At 53.1% G+C, this 17382-nt stretch overlaps 2 protein-coding genes across 3 annotated transcripts; both read right to left on the bottom strand.

Annotated features, from left to right (window-relative positions):
* Window positions 1-6329: 6329 nt before the first annotated feature.
* Window positions 6330-12194, bottom strand: S100A16 (S100 calcium binding protein A16). 2 transcript variants are annotated; one of them, XM_081025671.1, is made up of 3 exons: window positions 11994-12194; window positions 7403-7579; window positions 6330-7099 (listed from the first exon to the last, which is right to left on the bottom strand). In XM_081025671.1, the coding sequence occupies exons 2-3, from the start codon at window positions 7553-7555 to the stop codon at window positions 6941-6943; spliced, it is 312 nt and encodes a 103-aa protein (XP_080881797.1). In that variant the 5' UTR covers window positions 7556-7579; window positions 11994-12194; the 3' UTR covers window positions 6330-6940. The 2 variants fall into 2 exon arrangements, with proteins under 2 accessions (XP_080881797.1, XP_080881798.1); XM_081025672.1 differs by lacking the exon at window positions 11994-12194 and adding an exon at window positions 8220-8353 and having other exon boundaries at window positions 6335-7099.
* Window positions 12195-13048: 854 nt separating this feature from the next.
* S100A14 (S100 calcium binding protein A14) lies at window positions 13049-17308 on the bottom strand. Its single transcript, XM_081026851.1, has 4 exons — window positions 15101-17308; window positions 14614-14723; window positions 14038-14184; window positions 13049-13819 (listed from the first exon to the last, which is right to left on the bottom strand). The coding sequence occupies exons 2-4, from the start codon at window positions 14641-14643 to the stop codon at window positions 13682-13684; spliced, it is 315 nt and encodes a 104-aa protein (XP_080882977.1). The 5' UTR covers window positions 14644-14723; window positions 15101-17308; the 3' UTR covers window positions 13049-13681.
* Between the last annotated feature and the right edge of the window lie 74 nt (window positions 17309-17382).

Genomic DNA, 17382 nt, shown 5'->3' with positions numbered 1-17382 from the left:
GTTTTGAGATATGGGGAGTAAAATTGGTTAAACAATATAATAAAACTGATTATTTTTAAAGGCCAAAGAAGAAGGGATTGAGAGAGAGGGAGAGAGGATGGGAATGGAATGATTGGTGGGAGAAGAGTCTCCAGCTGCTGCAGATTGTATTTGCACCTGGATTCTGTCAGCAGATAAGCTGAAAGCAAAAAGGTCTTGGCACAGGGTTTTATTATTGGCCTAAGGAAAAGTACTTAAAGGACGTGAGAGCTAGCGTTGGGTTGGGGACTTGCAAAAAAAGAAGAATCAACCTGAATTTTAAGAATTGTAAAATGATGAAATATGGGAGAGAGAAAAGGGCAAGAATGAAGGGATATGGGGGTGTGAAAAAAGCACTTTTCCTGTTAAGGGAAATATAAAATGAATGATAAACTTAGAAATTATTCAAAGGAGTAACATGGAGTTAAGTTAAAGTAATCACAACATTTAAAAAATACAGAATGTGTAACTTAAAATATAAGAAGAAAGTTGGCTCTATGCAATGGAAAGCAAAAAATAAAAATAAAAACACAATAAAACAGACAGAGTATATGGGAAATTAAAATAAAATGGCAGAATTAGTCCTAATATAATAGTATTTGTAATAAAGATGAACAAAGTAACTTCATTTCTTAAAAGGCAAATGTTCCCAAATTGGGTTTAAATTTCTCTTTTCCAGCAATATGTTGCATGCGAGAGAAACACTTCAAAGAAAAACTCTTTTTAAAATATTTAAAATAAAAGAATAGGAGAAAGTACACTGGGCAAATCTGAAGCATAAGAAACATCATGGAAGTAATTTTGATATTTGACAAAAGAGAACTCAAGATGAAAACTATAAGAGACAAAGTGAAACATAATATAAAAAAAATGCAAACATCATGAGCATAAAAACACCAATAACATAACCTTAAAATATATAAAGCAAGAACTAACAAAACTTCTGGAAAAAATAAATAAATAAATTATGGTTTGAGATTTTAGCAAACTCTTCTCAGAAACTAATTGATCAAGGAGACAAAAATAAGCAGAGATATAAAAGAGCTGAATGACATTATTGGCAAATTCCAGCTATTGGTAGATATAGAATTCTATGCCCAACAAAGAAAAAATACACATTCTTTTCTAGCACATGTGAATCATGTAATATTAAATATGCTCTAGGACACAAAAGAAATCTCAGTAAATTCCAAAGAATCATTATTACACAGAAATAGCGAAACAAAACAAAAACCCCTGAAAACAGCCCTAATGTCTTTCAACAGGAATACAAATTAGAGCATATTCAAGAACTAAAATATGTATGATACAGTCACTAAAATGTGATGAACTACATCAATATAGATAAATCTCTTATTTTAAACAGAGAGGAAGTTGCAGGAGATCTGTGCAGTATAACACCATTCGTGTAAAGTGCAAATATGTGCAATACTAAATAATACATTGTTTAGGAATATGAGCACATGTGATCAAAATTATTACGTTTTTAATCAAGGGAGCCATAAACACATAATTCAGGATGGTGGCTATGGCTTGGAGAGAGCCAGTGTAATATAGGATTGCACATGGAGGCCTGTAACTAAATCCGAAAGTTCTGTTTGTTTTAAATAATCTAAAGCAAATATTTAAAAAGTGTTCAAATTCAACAAAGCTTATGGTTGAATATTGTGCTGTTTTCTATACTTTTCTATTCTCTACACTTGAAATATTTCATCATTAGAATAGTAGGAAAAGAAAAAGTGAAAAATGAAGAGAGAGCATCCACGAAGAAAACACAAGGCCGGGAAATCCGGTCAGCCTAAGATTTTTCCCATGGATCCTTGCAATGGAAGCCAACAGTGGAGCCATGTCTACCGGGCTCAGAGAGAAAGAATGCATGACCAGAGAATTGTATGCCCTGCCAAAGAGCAACAGTCTGAAGTTGAAAGAGCTCCAGGAATGTCTAAGCCAACAGCCTTTTGAAATCCAACCAAGCAGATGATGAATCAAATAAAGGAGGCAGGTATGAAGAAACCAGGCTAAAGGATTTGCGAGTGAGAACTGAATTCATAGAACTAAGACTGAACTTGCACTGGAAACCATGCTTACAAAACAGAATGCAAACACTGTACATGCAAACACTGTGTGCATGGACATTTGAAAGTGAATTAATATGACTATCAGCAATTGGTAGATTGGGACGGGGGAACAGGAGTTAAGTGTAAATGTACTATGTTTCTCAGCCTTTGGGTACAATCCAAAGATTCGAACATAAATCTAACATTTATATCTAACATTTATTCTAACATTTATCTCTAAAATCTTTTATAAATTAGTATTTCTCATGATGACGAAAATGTATCCGCAGTTCAGTAACTTGTTCATTTCCTCCATGATATTTTTCTCTTTTGTTATCTACAAGTAAAACTTAAATAGCACTTTTTATTATAAAGAACGTGTATCATTGCCCTATTTTTATAACTTTTTTTCTGTAAGTCTGTCCCTTAGAAGTTATCCACCTGTTTGTGTGATCACTTGCTGTGATCTTCTCTAAACTGTGATAGACCCATAAAATCAGAAACCAAATCTGTTTCCTACCGTTTTTATTGCAGCATCTACTGTGAATGGCACCTACAAGGTCCTATATTCTGAATGAATGAATGAATGAATGAATGAATGCATGAATGGGTCTGCAGCAGAGGCAACCACAGCCACCACACAGGGTCTGGAAGGGGCACTCTTGACCCTCCATAGTTATTGGGGCTAAGACTCAGACAAGCGCCTCTGCCCTCTGGGCAGGCCCCACTGAGTTAGATGAGGGCTGAGTCTCAGGTCACCAGCAGTACGTCCTTGGCTAGTCACTTCACCTCTCTGGCCTCCGTGTCTTCACCTGTAACGTGCTATTTGTCATTCCTGTTTCACAGGTTTGTCAGAAGAACTAAATGAGACTTACATGAGAAAGCGTTTTTTTTAAACTTTTAACCTTGAACAAGCAGAAAGGATTGTATAGATTTTTTAAAGGAAGTACTAGGGATCTAAATAGACAGCAAATCCAAAAGTACAGAAAGTACAAAGGCTGACACTGGTGGTTTAGTCACCCTAATGTGACTAAATAAGCCAGGTTCTCACACTACAGAATGACAAGTCTGGCTACAGATGGGTTTTACAGGTACAAGGTATCGGCACCCACCACTCAGTGCCATGTGGTTTAGATACTAAGACAGGCCAGCGTGAGACCCCAGACACAGGGACCCTTTTCAGACCAGTATGAGATCTTCTGCAGGTCCCTTCCTTCTCCCCTGCTCTTCTCAGGCTGTCTGGTCCCTGGACTCCAGGGTGAGGGAGGAAGGCTGCCCTTCTCTGACCCTCCCACCACCCCCGGCTCCCCAGGGAGCCTCAGGCTGAGCTGCCTGACCCTGCAGTGGCAGCTTTCGTCCCTCTGGGGCCTCTTTGGCGCTAGGCCCTGAAGCCCAAGCCTTGTCTGCTGTTAAGTTTCTCTGACCTTTACCCAAGTGCAGTGTCCTCCCTAGCTCCCTGGGCTTGAGCTTAGACCACCTAGAAACAGGCCTCTAATGGGGGTCACACAACCTTTCATTTCCCGTCAGCTGTGCTGAAGTCTTGGCAGGTGGAATGAGGGGCTCCGGACACAGACCAGAGCGGTGAAGGGAGCACAGCCCCTTCTCTCAAGGACGCAGGGAGCAGGTCCTGAGGAATAGGGCTGGGGTTGGCCCACCGACTACGCACTCCACTCCTCCTTTACCCTCCTACCCCTTCTAAGAGGGGCTCAGTGTGGAGGACTGGAAAATGAGGTCATTGGAAGGGATGAGGCAGGAAGGAATTGTGTCTGGGATATCACATGGGATCGCTCACCCCTCCTCCATGGGATCGCTCACCCCTCCTCCATGGGATCCCTCACCCCTCCTCCATGGGATCCCTCACCCCTCCTCCATGGGATCCCTCACCCCTCCTCCATGGGATCCCTCACCCCTCCTCCATGGGATCCCTCACCGCTCCTCCATGGGATCCCTCACCCCTCCTCCATGGGATCCCTCACCCCTCCTCCATGGGATCCCTCACCCCTCCTCCATGGGATCCCTCACCGCTCCTCCATGGGATCCCTCACCCCTCCTCCATGGGATCCCTCACCGATCCTCCATGGGATCCCTCACCCCTCCTCCATGGGATCCCTCACCCCTCCTCCATGGGATCCCTCACAGCTCCTCCATGGGATCCCTCACCCCTCCTCCATGGGATCCCTCACCCCTCCTCCATGGGATCCCTCACCCCTCCTCCATGGGATCCCTCACCCCTCCTCCATGGGATCCCTCACCCCTCCTCCATGGGATCCCTCACACCTCCTCCACCACGCCAAGGCCTGGGCACCTGGCTGCCATCCCTGTGCTATTCTGCAGGAGGTACTTTGGCTCTTTTCCTCCTGCCTTTGTCTGCCCCTCTTCTGCTTCCATTCCAGGTGAGCTCATCCCTCCTCCAAAGCTTTCCCAGGTGTCCTCACCCTTCACTCTGGGCGACTCTGGGGCTCTCTAAGGCAAAGGTCTATCTTCTGACAGAAGCAAAGGGGGTTGCTTCTGTCCTCCCTAAAGGAATTCTGGAAAAATAAAACAAAACTATGTACTGCCTCGCCTGTATTTCAAGTTGGCAGCTAAGATTTTTGTGGTAAGTTTAAGTCATGGCAGAGGGTATACTTTCTGAATTGCTTTTGCTATTGTGACATTTTTCAATAAAATCATTAGGACTGTTTTAAATGTGTGTTTGATGAAATGTAAACATCACAATGGTTTGATGCCCTCCGTCATCCATTTGAATGTATATAATATAAATATGATAATGTGGGGGAGGAAGAAATTTTCCTCCAACCTCAAGGTTCTTTTGGCTGGTCTAGTAACCAAATAGACACGAGACAGATTAGTAAGATACAATAACCAAACTTAATATGCATGGAGGTATGGGAACCCCGCATTCCTGCGAGAGTCAGAGGTCCCACATGCACAAAAGGTTCACAGACAGAAAAGGAACGTGGGTATATAAGACAGCCTGAGCTAGAGATGGGGTAAGAGGCCTTGGGGGCTTCAAACGGTCACTGCAGGTTGGTAAGAAGAGCAGATGCTTTAGTCAATTGAAGTTTGCCCTGCCCTACAGATACGCCAGAAGAGGTTTTCTGTGATCATTTCTTATTATGGGCAAGACCCCTAATTCAAGTTCTTCTAGGTAATTAAGGGAAGGGCAGACATTTCTCTTGAGCTCACAGTTTCCAGGGTCTCTAGCTCAAAACGATCTGAAAACTACAGAGGCACCTGCTGAGATTCCGCTGAAGTGAAATAAACTAAGATGGACACTGCGTGATCCCACTTACATGAGGTGTCTAAAACAGTCAAACTCATAGAAACAGAAGTAGAATGGTTGCCAGGGACTGGGGGAGGGTACTTATGCAAGACGAAAATGTTCTAGAGCTCGGCTGTACAACGAACAGTTAACCACACTGTAACGTACACTTAAAATGTGTTAAGAGAGTAAACTTGTGATGGTTTTTTTTTTTACCCCAGTTATAACATGCATCCCCCCTCCCCTAAGGATGAACGAGTTCTTCTCCATTCAGTCACTTTTAACTGGAGAAGGGGTGCTGTGAAGGAGGTGGGGGAGACTGGCCTGCTACCTTAACCGCAGGCCTGTGCTGAGGCAGAGCAGTTTCAGGAGATCCAAATGGATTCCGGTAACTCTCTGTGCATCTTTTGAATTGGGGGGACACACTTGGGGGACACACTGCCCTGGGTTGGAAACCAGGGGTGCAGAGCCCTGCAGGCTGGGCTTGCTGCCGTTCCTCTCCTTCCCAAGGAGCCTGTGCCATGCCAGAGCAGGAGAAAAACAGAGGAGCTGGCATGGTTCCCTCCAGCTGCTACCAGTTGTGCTTTCCTTTTCCCGCCCAGTTCCAACTCTGGCCTTTCACACTCCTCTCCTTGTACCCACTTTCCCATCCTATCACCTTCCCTGTGTTAGAATAATTTGTTGGTGACCACGATTCAGGGTCAGCATAACTCATGGCTCAAGACTGACCATCAGGGCCCCTCTCTCACAGAATTGCACTGAGGCCTACACGAGACACACTATGTGCCTGGAAGCTGACTGAGTCTGAGTGTGGGCTAGGAGGGTCCGGAGACGGTGGGCCTTTTGGACCAGGAGGGAGGGAGCTGCTGGCCCAGGGCTGACAGCACCTGCTGAGATCCAGGAATTCTACTTCTTTCTTTCTCTGCCCTCCGGTCTCTCTGCGAGAGTCCCCCTTGCTTCAGGGGCCCAGGGAAAAGACCAGCAAGCTCGAGGAGGTTACAGGGAGTGGAAAGGTTTTAATGAGCATTACATAGGGGCTGGGTGAGGGATACAAATTGCAAATCCAGCGTTGACTGCCGTGCTTCAGTGACTGAGCAGGAGGGAGGGGGCTCACCCTGCTTAGCTGTTCCCAGACCCAGAGGCAGCCGAAAGGCAGCTCCTAGAAGTCTCTGCCGAGCACGGGGGCTGGGGCGGGAGCGGAGAGGTCTCTGCTGCTGCCGCCAGGAGCAGGAAAACCTAGGGCGGCTAGCTGACCTCTGGAGGTCGGAGAAACTCAGAATCAGGCAGGAACATCAGCTGTTGGAAGGGGGGATGGACTGAGGAAATTCTTGGGGTCCCCATACAGCACTGAGATCTCACAGAGGGGCCCCCAGGGCCTGCTGGCTCCAGGGACTGAGACCCTTAGGAAGGCACCCTCAGATTGAGATGCTCACAAAGGGGCCCTGACATCACCCCCTCCCCCTGTTCAGCAAGGGTCAGGAGAAGGTCTGGAAGGAGAAGTGAGGGTGGGGCTTGGGGGGGCAGGAAGCTGAGGAAGGAGCCTGGGGAGAGCAAGAGGGGCTGGGCATCGGGACAGTGCCCTGAAGGGACAGTGGCATGCCGTCTAGCTGCTGCTCTGCTGCTCCTGCTGGCGGATGAGGTTGGCGATGGGGCTGGTGATACCGCCTATCAAGGTCCAGTACTCGTCGAAGCTGATACGGCCGTCGTGGTTGGCGTCCAGGTTCTGGATGAGCTTGTCAGCAGCCTTTCGGTTCCCGGTGTCCTGGGGAGGAAGCAGCGTCAGCAATGTTGAGAGCGGCAGCCCTCTGAGCCCCAGGCAGGCCCCTAGGGGGAGGCCCAGGATTGGGCCTGGCAGCTGCTGCCCCTGGTAAACGGGAGCCGAGTCCTCACTGGCTCTGGGCTGGGCCCCCTTCCACTAACCCCCCCACCCCAGGACAGCTGCCTGGGCCAGGTCGGGGCCCTATACTGTGAGGGTGGGGGGGTAACTCTGAAAGGGCAGAGGCCACCCTAAGAGCACGAGGGCTTCGGGGCCTGGGAGCCACAGGCCTGGGTATGGGGGCCGTACCGTCAGCATGTGGTTGAGCTCTTTCTGAAGCATTTTTCGGAAGCCGCTCTTACTGATCTTGTTCTTGACCAGGCTGTGCTTAGACACATATTTGTAGAAGTTTTCCACCAGGACCACGACCGCCCTCTCCAGCTCCGTGTAGCAGTCCGCCATCTCACTGCCTCACTCCCACGGGGCCTGGCTCCCACGAGAAGCCCACATGAGAAGAGACGCCACAGGCCAAAACTCCTCCCATCCCCGCACCCCCCCCCCCGGGGCCCCCCAGGCTGGAGGGAGGAGGCAAGGAAAGGGAGTCTCAGGGTGGGCGTGGGGGTGGCCCTGGAATGAGAGCTATGTGGCTCCTCTAATGCAGGTGTCCCCCAGCTCAACCGCCTTAACAGGTTCTCCAGGTCCTTCCCCAGCCCCAGGCACTGGGCTTGTCAGAGTTCCAGACACAGCAAGAGGCTCCCGTGGGAAGAGGAGAGTGAGTGCCCAGCCCTCCGCCCTCTGCACATCTGGCCCACCCAGGTCCCCGGCCCTGGGGACAAACAGCCAGGAACTGTTAGGATGAGCCAGGGGGCTAGAGGGGCAGGAGCCACTGTCCCCCACCAAGATTGGCTGAGACCCCAGCGCCAGGCAGCAAAGCAGGAGGCAGAGACCGAAGTCCTTCCCAGTCCCTTCAGCCAGGCACCGGGGCAATGAGGCCAGCATCTCAGCACAATGCCCTATCCATTGAGTATGACGTTCTGCGGGCCCCCAGCCACACTCCACTAGCCTCGCCTCCCTCATGCCCACCCTGAAATTTACAGCAGGGCCCAAGAACCCCTCACCCCATTACCTAAGGAGGAGCCAGGCCCGGTCTGCCCCAGCTGGAGACAGCCAGCCAGCCGGCCAGCCCAAGGCCACAGTCACCCCCTGGCCCCAGGACAAAGACACTCACATCCCAGCGGATACAGTCTTCTGAATAACAGGATATGAGGGGAGCAGGCGGATCCACTGTGAGTCGCCGCCCATGCCCAGAGCCCCCCCAAGTGAACCCGGGCAAATGAACCTCCCCTCCCGCCCCCAAGCCCAGGAATGAGCTGCAGCCACCCTGCCCATCCGGGTCTGGCAAGGGAAGGTAGGCACAGCCGCCGTCCAGGCCTGCGCGTCCACAGCTCGATTTGGAAAGGAGGTGTGCTTCGCCAGGCCCCACTGCAGACTCTGCCCTGCCCCCTGCTTTCTAATCCCCTCATGGCTGTCCTCATCCCATGCCCGCTGCCTGGCCCTCTCCGCCTACTAAAGCCTGCCCTGACCCCTGCCTTCGGTGCCCTGGTTCAGATTCTCAGCCAGCATTAGCTGAAGCCCACTAACTGGTCTTCTTGGGTCTTCTCTCCCCAGACTCCAGACATTCCTGGAAGCAAGGAGAGGATTCCAAGGAGAGGATGACACAGCCATTGTGTTTTCTGAACTAAACAAACAGAAAGACTCTAGGCCTTGGGACCATTTTTTTAAAAATCCTGACTGTACCACCTCCCTGCTTTTAATCTCTGCATCTCCCCTACCTTGCATGGCCCAGCCCAAAGCTTTGCTCAAAGTAGGTTTCTATTAATGCTCCACTTCCTGCCAGCCCTGATGCCAGGTATCCAAAGGCCCTGACCAGCCTTCTAAGATTTTTCTTTTGCAAAGCATTTTCTGAAGAAAGCATGAGACTAGGCCAGGATGCAGGAAGGGGGAGAGCCGAGAGGGAGAGGAGTCAGGCTGGGGCATTTCTGACGAAGAATCCTGACCTTCTCTCCCCTGGTCCATGGGCAGAAGGATCAAGGAAACCATATTTTTTTTCCATACTCTTTATTTATCAAGTGTGTAGCCGTGTGGTTCACTGTTTGTACGTTTGTAAGACTTTCATACAAACACACTAACATTCACAAATGAGGAGGGATAATTTTTCTTCTCAATCCCTGAACTGTCTGCTCTGCTGCCTTTGGATGGGGAGTAGCCCAGGCCCATGACAGTCGTTCCTGGGAATTTGAAAGCTGAACCCATTTCAGCAAAGATTGTGCCAAGTCTACTCTCAACCAAGCTTTGCAAGTGGGGAGAGAGTTCAGAGAATGCCCCCACCCTTAACCATTCCTGCCCTTTTTCCCTGAGTGAAGAATTGTGTGGGAAATAGGAAGAGAAGAGGGAAAGAGAGCAGTTTTGGGGGGGGTGTGCCATGCATGCCCCTCCCCCAGGCCCACCCAACTCTCCCACCACCTGCCTTCTTGAAGTCTTGTTTCTCTGACCAGGGGAGCCTCCTGCCCTTCCTGGATACCACGCCCCAGCCCCTATTTAGCCTCTGGTGGTCAAGCAGGCAAGACCCAGGTGAGCACCGAGGAGACAATCAGCTACCTGCTGTCAGGTGTGTGATCACCCCAGAGAGGTAGCTTCTACAGCTCTGGGTTTCCATTCCCAGGTCCCCCGATAGTCCATCCCCCACCTTCTAGTCAAATGGACACCGCTAGAAACACATCTGGGTAAGGTTGTCAGAGTGGGATGGTCAGGTGTCCCTACCCTCTCCATCCCATCCTCCCTCCCCTGGAGCCAAGAGACAAGCTTTGCCCCTATACCCATGCCACAGCCAGCTGCCTGCTCCTCCCGCCAACCAGGCCAGAGGGTCCCCAAGCATGGGTTTTGTGGGGGGACAACGTGTTGTCCTATCAGGAGGTAGGCCCCGCATTGACTTAGCCGTAGGTAGATTCTGGCCAGAGAGCTGGGGAAAGGTGCCCGACATGTACATTGGAGCCTTCCCAAAACATGGGAATGGGGGGACCACTTGTTCTCCAAGGGGCCCTCTCACCTGGAGCCCTCAACCCTCCCCCAAAGCTCTTTGTCTTCTTGTTGCCTGATTCATCATTGAGCAGCCAAGAGTCCCCCATCCCCAGCCCGCCCACCGCGCCCACCTCAGCCCAGCTTGCTGACTTCTCCAAAAGCCCAAATTGCCCTGATAACATGCGGCTGGATCTCAGCCACGCCAGTCCTGCCCTCCCACCCCCAGTTTCTGGGCCCCACCCCTCCAAGTGCTTCCCAACCACCCCCATCTCAACCCTCTCATCCACTTCAACCTGGAGTCCTGAACATCCAGCACACCCTCCAAAAATCACCTTGTCTTCCCACCTCCACACGTGCTTCCTGAGTCTTAAATTGTTTCCGAGTGTTGGGGTATGTCCCTGCACAATCCTAGCCCTCCTAGTCCCATCCTCTCTAACGCCTAGCCCTCTCTCAAGCCTCAGTTTGGTATGCTCTGGGTCCCTTCCATCTACCACACATTTGTTCACTCATTTATTCACCACTCATTTGCTTACTCACTCATTCATTCACTCATTTGCTCACTCCATTCATTCACTCATGCATTTCCTTCTTAACTCACTTGTCCCAGCTGCCTTCAATATGCAGGGAAGGTGCAACCCGAAGTGGGCTGGCAATGCCACACTCTATCTGCTAGGCTATTTCAAATTCATCTGTCAGCCTCCATAGGCCCTGTCTCTGCTCCTTCTGCGTCTCATGCTCTTTTCCCCATTCCAGAGGCAACTGACTATCTCACACAAGTGGCCCTGCCTCACCCTTCCTGACCCTCACAAGACGCCTTATGTAGACAGAAAGCGAGGAATTCTGCCATTCTTGATCCCCTCTGCTTGGATAACCCATTTACTACCTTCCACCCCTTGTGTTTTCAGAGGATGTAGCTGGAGGATAAAGCTTGCTCCCCTGAAATTTTTTCCAGACAAGTGAAGTTGTCTGGAATTTTTTTCCAGACGAGTTTGGTGTAGACTCACATACTGCAGCCCCTGGCCACCCCAACACCTAGAGACCTATTTACTTGTGGATGGGGAAAGTCTGAGCCCCACTTACGAGCACCCCGGTCCTCACCCCCACCCTGTAGGGCTGACAGGGAACGCTTCTATAGGGCAAATGCTCCACCAAACAAAGCCAGTCAAGCCAGAACCTGCCTGGGTCCTGGGGTACAGAGGAAGCTGCCCAGGCTCCTGGCCCCTCTCCCGGAGCTCCCAGGCTCCCCCGGGGTGTCATCCAGGTTCCTCTGGGTCCCATCCGCCCTCCCAGGGAAACAGCTCTCATAGCACATGGCCTGCGTCCAGGGACCTCCCTGTGTCCTGAGGTGGAGAGAAGCCACCTCAGTGCCTGTCTTCCGGCTCTTAGGTTCCCTGTGTCCTCCCTGGCTCTTCCTGGACCCCGTCACCTCTCCCAGGACACAGGTCCCAGAGCCCAGCAAGGCCTGTGCCGAGGGTCTGACCACCCCCACCCCCACCAGCACACATTTACCCTTTTTCTGTTTGGGGATCGCAGCAGCTGGGGCAAAGTCTCTGACGGCCCTGCCCAGAGGCCCAGCCCCTGGAGAGGAGCCCAGGCAGCTGCTGGGCTGGGAGGGGGTCCCACCACCCCGTCCACTCCGCTGCAGGCCTCTCCCTTCCCGCCCCCAATCCCACCAGAACTCTCCACTGGCAAACCGACCTTTGGGGAAAGTTAACAATTAAGGAAACCTTTCTGCCCGGCCTCCTCCGGCAGCCCCCCTCACTGCCCCTTCTCCTGGCCTCCCGAGCCGGCCGGGCCTCTCCAACGGGCCTGGGGTGCTCACCTGCCTCCTCGGTCCACCTCCTCTCCAGCACGGCTCTGGGGCCTGGGCTCTGGCACCACCAAGCTGCCACCCCAGCTCAGCCCAGACAGGACTCCTCCCTGCAGTCCCAGTGTCCCACTCCCTCCTTCCCTGCCTGGCTGAGCTGGCTCGGTGGGGAGGTAGTGACTGAGCTCCCTCTTGACTTGGCCCTGGGGTTGGGCCCTTGTTAAAGGGATACACACCTTTTTTAACACCCCTCCGCTGCCACCCCAGAGGGAGTGGTAGAAGCTGGCACTCCCCCAACCCCACCCTTCTAGCCCCGCAGGGCCTGACAGAACCTACCTGGTGGAGAAAGGAAGGGAAGGACAGTCACCTGCCCTTCTCACCTGGGTCACTGGGAGCTCAGTTTCAGGGACCCCAAACAGACAAGTTCAGTTAGCATTCCAGGCCAGCCTGGCTGGCCACAAAACTTCCTTGCCCTTGGGATTTCAGGAGTAATGCCCGATTTCTGCGGGCTCAAGCCAGACTGGCCCCTGGGCTTCCATCTCCAGGCCAGCCCAGCAGGGGCGCTCCTGACCCCCATCGCTGGGACCTGTCATGTGCAGCAGGATCTTGTAGGGGAAGTGCTATTAATATCCCCATTTCATAGATGAGGAGACTGATTCAAGCATGCCCACGATTCCAAAGGCACTAAGTGGCAGAGCTGGGATTCATACACAGGCCATCAGCCTCCATTTCCCTTGACCTTCTTTAGCCAGACTCCAGTACACCTGGGTTCCCATCCTTTTCCCAGGTGTGCACTCATGCCGTCTCCTGTCAGAGGGCCAGCCCACCGATGAAGAGAAGCTTGTCCCTCCCAGAGGGCCAGATTTTCCACCTTTTGGGACTGGTACCATCCTCAACCCAAAGCCATGGGAAAAAGTAGGTCCCTGTTCACTTGCACTGTTCTCAGGCCACCTGATGATTCTGCCATTCACCCCAAACCACCCTACACCATGGACACGGGGCGGGAAGGGGGGGAAGGCGTGGGGGGGGGGCGGGCAGGCGGGGGCGGGGCAGGGTGTCAAGACATCTTTCACTTTTTGCATTGTTTTATTAATCAAATTATACAAAACCACCATCATTCTGTAAATGCCCAAGCACCCAGCTGGTCCTCTCACTCCCAAGGTCACACCCTCCTCAGCCTGTCCCACCGCCCCCCTGCCGTCTGTCGTCCCCTGCCCTAGCCCAAGGACAGTCCTGGGAGGTGGCAGGGGCAGAGCTGAAGGCAGGAAGACAAAGCACTTGGACAGACAGCTAGTTCGAGTTGGAGGAGATTAGAAGGGGTAGGGCCTCCGAGACCTTTTTTAAATACCAAATATCCAGCCCTATGAAATCATTTCCCATAGCCCAGCTCCTCTCTGCCCTGGCCCCACTACCAAATGACGTGGCCTTTCCACCATCCTCACCCCTCCAGCATCCCGGGCCCCAACCCGCCCCCTGAGCCTCCCCCTGGTGGGGCTTCCTGAACCCATTGGGTTCACAGAGCTCCCGAGGATGAAGTGCAGGGACCCCAGGAAGGGCTGTTATGCACTTGAACCTTGCAGAGGTGAGGCAGGTGTGGGCTGGGAAATAGTGATGATGGTGGAGAGAGGAGTTTTATTTTCAGGCCCCCAGTCTCTAAGATGCCCTTTTCCCAACATCCCCCCAACAATTCCAGGGGAAAGTTTTCAGCTCCCCCGGGTGGGGCACTCCAGCTTCACGCTCTTGGCTGCTTCTCCAATCAGCTCCCAGAAGCTCCCAAACTGCAGTGTAGAGTCGTCGCAGTTGCCCAGGTTGGCAATTCTCTCTTCCAGCCCACAGTTACTCTGACAGGAGGGAAGACACCACAGCTCAGCAAGACGCACCTTCCAATCTTCCCACCCTGCCCTGCCCAGGGGCAGGGAGCAGGACCTGAGCCTCGCTGGCAGTGGGAGGGGAAGGGCCAGGAGTCGCTAGTGCCGGGGTCTGTGGCCCTGTGAGAGGGGTCTTGGAGCACTTGCTTGGGAAATCAGGTTGTGCCTGGGGCAGGGTCACCCCTCAGTACCGGCATGAGGTGGGGCAGCTGCTGGGTGACCAGGTCCCGTAGCTCGGAAGGGGTCAGCGTCTCCTTCCCTCCCTCCACCGAGTACTGGTGGAAGTTCTTGATGAGGGTCTCAATGGCCCTCTCCACATCACTGAATTCCTGGGCATCCTGAGGACAAGGGACATCACCCACGTCAGGGAGTCTCCACCCCGCCCTACGACAGCCTGCTTCCCCAGGGGCCTGGCCAGGCCAACAGGGCGGAAGACAGCTGCAAGACACACGGGCTCCCGCCCACTCCAGAGCCCAGACTCCAGCCCCCTCACCCCGCTGGCCTCTGCCCGGAGCCACAGGTTGGGCAAGGCTTTCTCCCTGCCAGCCCTGGCCTCCCCTCCCCGGGCAGGGCAGGCCTCAGCACGTGGCCCAGGCATCTCTTCCTGGGAGGGCTCCTTCTGCATCACCCTGCGTGAAAGGGGGTTCAGGTCTCATAGTCAGGGTCTGGAGGACAGGCCAAGGCCAAGGTAAGGGGCTGAAGTCAATGGGGGAAGACAATGCTTAGGGTGGAGAAGAGGAGTATGGGAAGGGAATGAATGGGCCCACCTCGGCATTGGCTGACCGACACTGTCCCATGGTGCCCGGTGTGCTTGGTCCTTGGGTAACTTGTGATGTCCTACAGCCTGCCCAGGAGGGGCCAATGGTTCATGATCTGCCTAGAGGATTCGGGAGGCCGAGGTGAGGGGAGAGTTCAGCATTTCTTTCTCAACTACCCCATTTGGCTCCACCCCAGATATTCTGGCCTTATCCGAGGGATCAGGGCCAACTCCACACAAGGCCCCATCCCCACCCAGGCTCCAGGACCTGAAGTCACAAGCCCCAGGCCAACCCACTCAGAGGGAATCTCTTGGGCCTCACCTTAGCTTCACTCTTCGTTCTCCTCCAACCACCCACTACTGTTAGGTGTACATACACGCCAGCCTCCAGGGTCTGGCCCCCAGCCCTTTGCCTGGCAGACTAGGGTAGGAACGGCTAAGTGTGCCCCCTGAACAGGGGGCAGCCCACTTGGGTGAAAAGCCCTGGGTCTCCTTACCTGCTGGCAGCTGCTGGGACAAGACAGGAGGAGCCAGCTCACCTGAGCTCAGCTCTTATACCTGGGGGAAGGGAGGGGAGACAGGGGGCTGGGCCTCATCCCTAAGCCACCCCCGCTATTGCAGCCGCCTGGGCTGTGAGCCAGCTGCGTAGGCCCCACCCTCCATTGGCCAGAGCTCCGCAGCCCGCCCCCACCCCTACCACGGGAGAAGGGAGCTGTGGAGGGCTGGGTCTGGGATGACCCTGGCTCCAGACCAGCCTGAGGAGTTGAGCAGACAGAGCGGGAAGGGGCGGTGGGGAAGGGAGAAAGGGAGGGCTGTGGGGTCAAGCTAGAGGAATTGCAGGGCAGGGAAGTGGAGGGGCCCTGAGTCAACAACCAGAAAGGAGCAGAAGCTGATCAAGGCAGGCTTTGTGGCACAGGGTATGAGGGACATGTGTTTCGGTCGAGAGGTCCCCAGGGATCTCTGTAGTTTGATGTGTCACACACACTCCTTCCGCCAAGGCCAACTGGGATAGTGACGATCAAGCCTGCCCAGATCCCTGACCCCAGCCTTGCTCACTCCTGATGGCAAAGAGACAAACGAGGACTCGCTGAGGGGGGGGGGGGGGCGACCTGCTGACGGGGCCAGGCTGGGTGCAGTCCTGGCTTCCCCTCAGCTCCCCTCAGAGTACACATGTGCGAGCCCAGCGAGTTATCTGGCAGCTAATGACCTCTCCAAACTGGTCGGGCTGCCTGCTCCTTCCTCCCTCAGAGCCCCACGGCTTCCCTAACCCAGCCAGTCCACAGCACACACAGGATGACATCCCAGGGAGCAGGTCCAGCAGCCCCACCCCACCGGCCCTCCTCACCTGATGGGAAGGAGGGAGGGAGAAGGACAGGGGGTCAGGGCAAGGCAGGGCGGCATGGGGCTCCTCGGCTCCTTTTCTAAACTCTGAGACCAGAGCATACCTCCTGTAAAAAATCACATAAATGGAGCCACTTCAAAACCGATTGGGAGCCGCCTTCCCAGAGGAACTGCCTTGTTTGTCTGACTCCTCGAACCTTCAGAATGTTAAAACTGGGCAAAATAACCTTTGGACTGGGCCTAAAGCAGCAAGCATTGTATCACAAACAGTTTGCAAAGATAACAAGAAAGCAGCCTAGACTAGACTGAAAATTAAAGGCATTCCTTGGAATTGGCATCACGGTGTTAGCTTATCTGCACCTATGGAAATGCCTTCTCAGCTTATTAAGACCCATAAAAATTCTTTCCTTCCAGTCATGTAATTATTCCCCTTCCCTTTCTCATAAATACCCTTTGCCTTCACCCCCATCAGAACACTGGGTTTCTGCCTAAGTCACTGCTTCCAGAAGAGCTATTCTTTGGATCTCCAATAAAGGCTTGTGGCCTCGCACTTTGTCCTTCTATTTTGAGGTGACACCTCCCAATGCCCCTCTCCGAGTCTCCTTCTCGGGCTCCCCTGCACTTGTGGTCTCAACGAGAGACATCTGTGAGTATCTCAAGGAAGGGTCCTTCCAAGAGTATCTCATTCAGAAAGAGTTCCTCTGACAGACCTCAGTCTGAGGGCTTCTCCAAAAGCGTCTCAGCCTGAGGTCCCTGTGTGGCCTCTCAACTGAGGACCCTCTCATGGGGTGAGGTGGGAGCTCGTCTCAGCCTAAATGTTCCTGGGGAGTAACAGCTGCCCAAATGCACACCTGCTGGTAGGCAGTGCCAGCCCCTGGAAGGCAGCACCCACTGGGCTGGGGCGGCCCTGCCCCTGCTCCCTCTGGTGGCGGGCAGTGCACACTACATGCCCCTCAGGCCAAGGCCAGGGACAGCACCCCCACGGCGCTCCAATATTCTTTCCTGCAGCACTTCCGCCACCCTCACCCCAGTCCTGGAACCTGTGTCCATCCTCCTCTTCACCCCTGCACCACAGGAAGGGCGGGGAGGAGGGTTCAGTGTCACCAGCGCCCATCCAGAGAGGATGCCAGCTCATCAGAGGCTTTGGAATTTCAATCCAGTCCTACCTGTTCCTGTCTTTGTGACTTCACCTGCCTAAAATATGTTCCCTCCTCTTTAATACAGGACTTAAAAATAGAACCTACCTCGAAGGGCTGTGAGAATGAACTAAGATAATGCAAGAAAATATTGAGCACCGGGCCTGGCACATAGCAAGCCCTCCACGCGGCTCACTGCGTCCATTATCACCCAACAACACAAACCCCAGGGACCGGAGAAGTGGGAGCCAAGACCGTGCCCAGAGTCCCAGGAGGCACCTCACCTGCCCCAGAGATCTGTC

The sequence above is a fragment of the Rhinolophus hipposideros genome (assembly GCF_964194185.1).
Source record: "Rhinolophus hipposideros genome assembly, chromosome: 19".
NCBI lineage: Eukaryota > Metazoa > Chordata > Mammalia > Chiroptera > Rhinolophidae > Rhinolophus > Rhinolophus hipposideros.
The sequence above is the reverse complement of the archived record's forward strand: the minus strand, read 5'-3'. Positions and strand labels throughout refer to the sequence as shown.